Raw genomic sequence first — 4,253 nt, 5'->3', positions numbered from 1 at the left:
GGTACGGAGGTAAGGTGGACAGGTTTAGAGTTAAGATTAAAGTTTAAGCTAGGTTTAGAACTCCCTAGAAGACCACCCTCTTTATGATTTCTGTTTAGTGATTTTTAAGCTTTGTAACTTGAGAGTCGGCGTTCTAAGATTGCCTCTGGCATTCCCAGGACCTTATATATTATATGCGTAGCACCTTCACCATGCTGAGAACCCCCGGTTCTCATCCCATACTGTGTTGTTATTTTTAGATGCAGGTCGAGCAGCACCTCGGTAGGCGTCTGAAGGTTCTGCGGCGAAGTGGCTTATTTTGGGATCTTCTTTTGTTATTTTGATATATATATATATGTGTGTGTGTGTGTGTGTGTGTGTGTGTGTGTGTGTGTGTGTGTGTGTGTGTGTGTGTGTGTGTGTGTAGTTTCTCCTCTTGTAAGTAAGAACACCTTGTTTATGTACCTCCTAGAGGTTTTATGCAGAACTAGAATTTTGAACATGTTCTTTTGGGTTATTATTATGTATATATATGTACGTATATCATCTGTACATATATGTTATTGAACTTTAGTTTTCTTCTCACGCAAGTAACCACGTTTTCTGAGAGTTGCGCTTTTTTATTTTTGCGGTTTTTGTTTTACCTATTTTTCAGGGCTTCTCGTTAAATATCTCTTTCGTTATATATATATATATATATTCTTACTTTTAAAGGTCGTAATACCTTACTATCTCAGTCTTATGACTTAAGCATAGGATTAAGTATAGTAGGGTGTTACATTATGGTATCAGAGCAGTTCGTTCCTATAGAGCCTGAGGATGGACTGATTATACTTCTGTGCATTCTCTGTGTATGTGTCTATGTGCTATTAGGATATCTAACTGATATATGTGGCACAAACGTTCATGAGCATGCATTTGGGACTTAAAGCACTGGACTTGCGACATTGAGACTAATCAACTTGATATCACTTGTTTGGTGTGTATAGGGACCAGATGTTGACTCACGAATGCGGACGCGGGTGAGGTAGAGGTAGAATAGGCAATGCTATGCCTGAAGCGACAGGAAACAATCCTCCTAACCCTGTAGACTTCATGGCCACCCTAGGGAATATGGCCGCGGTGATGCAAGCGACAGCTGAAGCTTTAGGAAACTAAATAAACAATGGAAATAATGGCAACAACGGCGATGATGGTCCTATAACGCTTCCCTCCTTCCTGAAGGTTCATCCTCCGACCTTCAGAGGAACATCAAACCCTACCAATGCGGATAACTGGATACAAGCTATTGAGCGAGCGTTACAGGCTCATCAGGTTTCTGAAGAACAGTGGGTTGAGTTTGGAACCTACCAGCTGCAAGGTGAGGCTCAACATTGGTGGCAGGGCATGAGGCGTATTCTGCAGCCTGATGGGGTTGTAATTTCTTGGAAATTGTTCCGAACAGAGTTTTATAAGAAGTACTTTTCCAGTTCAGTCAGAAATGCTAAAGAACTTGAACTGCTTCAGCTGAAACAATGGCAGATGACTCTTACTGAGTACACTAGCAGGTTTGAGAAATTGTGTCATTTTTCACGAATTTGTCAAGGAGATCTTGAGGATTTTTGCTGAGTGGAAGTGTATCAAGTATAAGGGAGGCCTTCGGAGCAATATTCTGAGCTTCGTTGCACACATAGAGATCTGGGTATTTTCTGAACTTGTGAACAAGAGTCGAATAGCTGAGGAATGTGTAAGGAACGCAGCCGTGGCAAAGCATGATAACTGGGAGTCCCACCGAAGAGATTACCATCAGGACTTGGAACCAAGGAGTCAAGAATTCAAGAGGAATGAGAACTATCGACCCAATAGGCAGCATAAAAACAAGCAAGGTCTATGTTACCGATGCGGATCACCCGGGCATCTAGTTAAGGGTTGTCCTAACCCACGTGGTGGAAACTCATAATGCAGATCGATCACAATCACCAAGTTAAAGTAATTGCAATGATTGAATTTAAGGAGAAATGTAATATTATAGGATACCATGATTACTCATAGCCTAAGATAGGGAAGAAAGACTTAACAGTGAAATGTCAAACCTAGTATAGGACTTAGAACCAAACTAAATCGTTTCAAGTAGGGTATTGCCGTCAAAGCTTGCAGAGCTTAGTGAAGTTTTGGTTTTCGTTGGACGAATAATCAAGATTCTTAGAGATGAGCAAATTATGGGAAATAAGGTAATAGTTTGTTCACGTAAAAGGGCCCAAGATGATGGTTGGTCACCAGAAAGATGAGGTAAACTGAAACTGATACCTGAAATTTTGTTTGCATATAGGAAGTGAGACATCGCACTTATCCATATTTACAATAAACTAGAATTGTAGGTGTCAAACTTAATAACCCAAGACTGCGAAAAAGAGGCATGACACGGATTTAGCTTTTAGCTGCAAATTACTCAGGTGGCGAGAGAGAGTGAGTAGCGAAAGACTTAGAACTGAGGATCAAATCATTCACGGTTATCTTGTGTACCATAACACCGTTAAAATCGGCAGAGCTTGGAGAGTCAAGATGAGATGAGTGATAAAAACGAATTCCGTTTAATGAAGTGCTCCCCGTATGAAATACCGGTGATGTCAGATAAAGAGTAAGATAACGACAGAAAGATTTTCGATAATCAACTTACTACCGTTCAATCTAAAAGCCAATTACAATATTATTTTTGTCAAATCGTCCGTGTACCATGGTTACATCACAAATCAGCAACCCAAGCATTTTCATACTCATTAATCGAGCTTATTTCAACACTATAGTTGGTTATTTGGTAGCTCTCTCAATCCTATTCCTTAGTCCATAGTTTTGCTTAAATTTGGAAGCCCTTTTAACAATTGGAGTTGATAATTCTTTTAGGTTGCTCGAGCCCTCCATGCTTTACTACACATTTTAACTTAAATACAACTATGTGCTTGCTCGCGACTCACACACGGCCAGCCTTCACCACGATCAATCACAAATTTGCCCTTTACAATGCCATAAAACAAACCAGAACCGATCTTACCCCAAGCCTATTCGCTAATTCCCAACTCTTTTAACTCTCGTCCTTTGTTCCTACGAAACAATTATAAACAATTCACGATTACTCGATAAGCTTGTCGACATTCGTAATGGATCACTTATTTTCCCAACACTATTTTGTACTTGCATGAGCCTTGTCTAGGCGTACTTGTGTAAATCCTAAACTTGAGAAATTCGCCGTGAGTGGAGTTGCTCACCTCCGTAATCTGCACTCTCCAGAAGTCAATTGAAGCTTACTTGACTCGATATTCCCTGTTCTCTCTCTATCACAAGATCAAGCTTAATTTCCTCCCACAATGCACTTTGATTTTTCTCTTCGTGAATGTTGTCATTCAGCTTGTATTGTTTCTAAATATAGCCATCAAGGCAATGACTCATTAAGAGCGAAACTTTTAAAATACGAAAGATGGAATGTGGAGTATACCACAACAAGAAGAGATCTGGAACTTTAATTTTTGCCTACCGTATTGCCTATGGTTCAATCGACGCGTTAAGATGCACTGATTACTTAGATGCCCCAATATAACAAGATTTTGAACTTTGAGAGAAGAAACTAACCTTTGTGTCGAGATTCATTACATCTGAACCTAATGATACATGAACCAAGAACTTAGGACGTGAATGAATGCAACCTTATGGTGCCATGACGACGCCCCGGTAGAAAAACTTTTAGCAGTAAACGAAAGATTTAATACCATTAGGTAATTGTGAATCGAATGACGAAAATCCATCCATCTTTCACCTATCGGAGGGAAAATGACCAGGCTATATATTAAGGTGGCGCGGTACGTTAGTCACTCTGATATCAACCCGACCCCGAAAGATTGACAAATACCTAGGTCCTAATTTGAAAACCGAGACAATAGAGAAAAGGTTAGTGAAATTCAAGCTAAGATTCCAACTACGTGATCCCAACCAAGTGATTAAGACCAAGGAGTATTGAATCCGGAAAAAAACGACTACCCACACCTCTTTTCAGATAACTGAATCTGAATTTTGAGGACAAAATTATTAATTAGGTGGATAGGATGTAAACCCCGAAAAATTAGCAAATAATTAGTCAATAAATTAAATTTTAATAAAGAAAATTAAAAATATAAATCTAATATTAAAATAGGATATAACTCTTCAAAACAAGAATTTTGACACTAATTTTAAAGAATTCAGTCTAAGATTAGGTCGAACGGGCTGAATCGGGTGAATCGGGCCCAAGGCCCGATTCAGCCCAA

At 39.4% G+C, this 4,253-nt stretch overlaps 1 protein-coding gene across 1 annotated transcript; it reads left to right on the top strand.

Moving 5' to 3' along the window:
• The first annotated feature begins 1,029 nt into the window (after positions 1-1,029).
• Positions 1,030-1,918, top strand: LOC110269253 (uncharacterized). Its single transcript, XM_021116957.1, has 3 exons — positions 1,030-1,101; positions 1,204-1,452; positions 1,565-1,918. Exons 1-3 carry the CDS (start codon positions 1,030-1,032, stop codon positions 1,916-1,918), a joined length of 675 nt encoding a protein of 224 aa, XP_020972616.1.
• Positions 1,919-4,253: the final 2,335 nt, after the last annotated feature.

This window comes from Arachis ipaensis, chromosome B2 (assembly GCF_059453495.1).
Source record: "Arachis ipaensis isolate K30076 ecotype BB chromosome B2, ASM5945349v1, whole genome shotgun sequence".
Taxonomy (NCBI): domain Eukaryota; kingdom Viridiplantae; phylum Streptophyta; class Magnoliopsida; order Fabales; family Fabaceae; genus Arachis; species Arachis ipaensis.
Note: the sequence above shows the minus strand (reverse complement) of the source record. Positions and strands in the feature narration are given on the sequence as shown.

Coding starts and splice junctions, on each gene's coding strand:
- LOC110269253 (XM_021116957.1), top strand. CDS start 1,030: ATGCCTGAAGCGACAGGAAACAATCCTCCTAACCCTGTAGACTTCATG. Junction 1,102..1,203: donor CCCTAGGGAATATGGCCGCG/GTGATGCAAGCG, acceptor TCCTTCCTGAAG/GTTCATCCTCCGACCTTCAG. Junction 1,453..1,564: donor AGAAGTACTTTTCCAGTTCA/GTCAGAAATGCT, acceptor GAATTTGTCAAG/GAGATCTTGAGGATTTTTGC.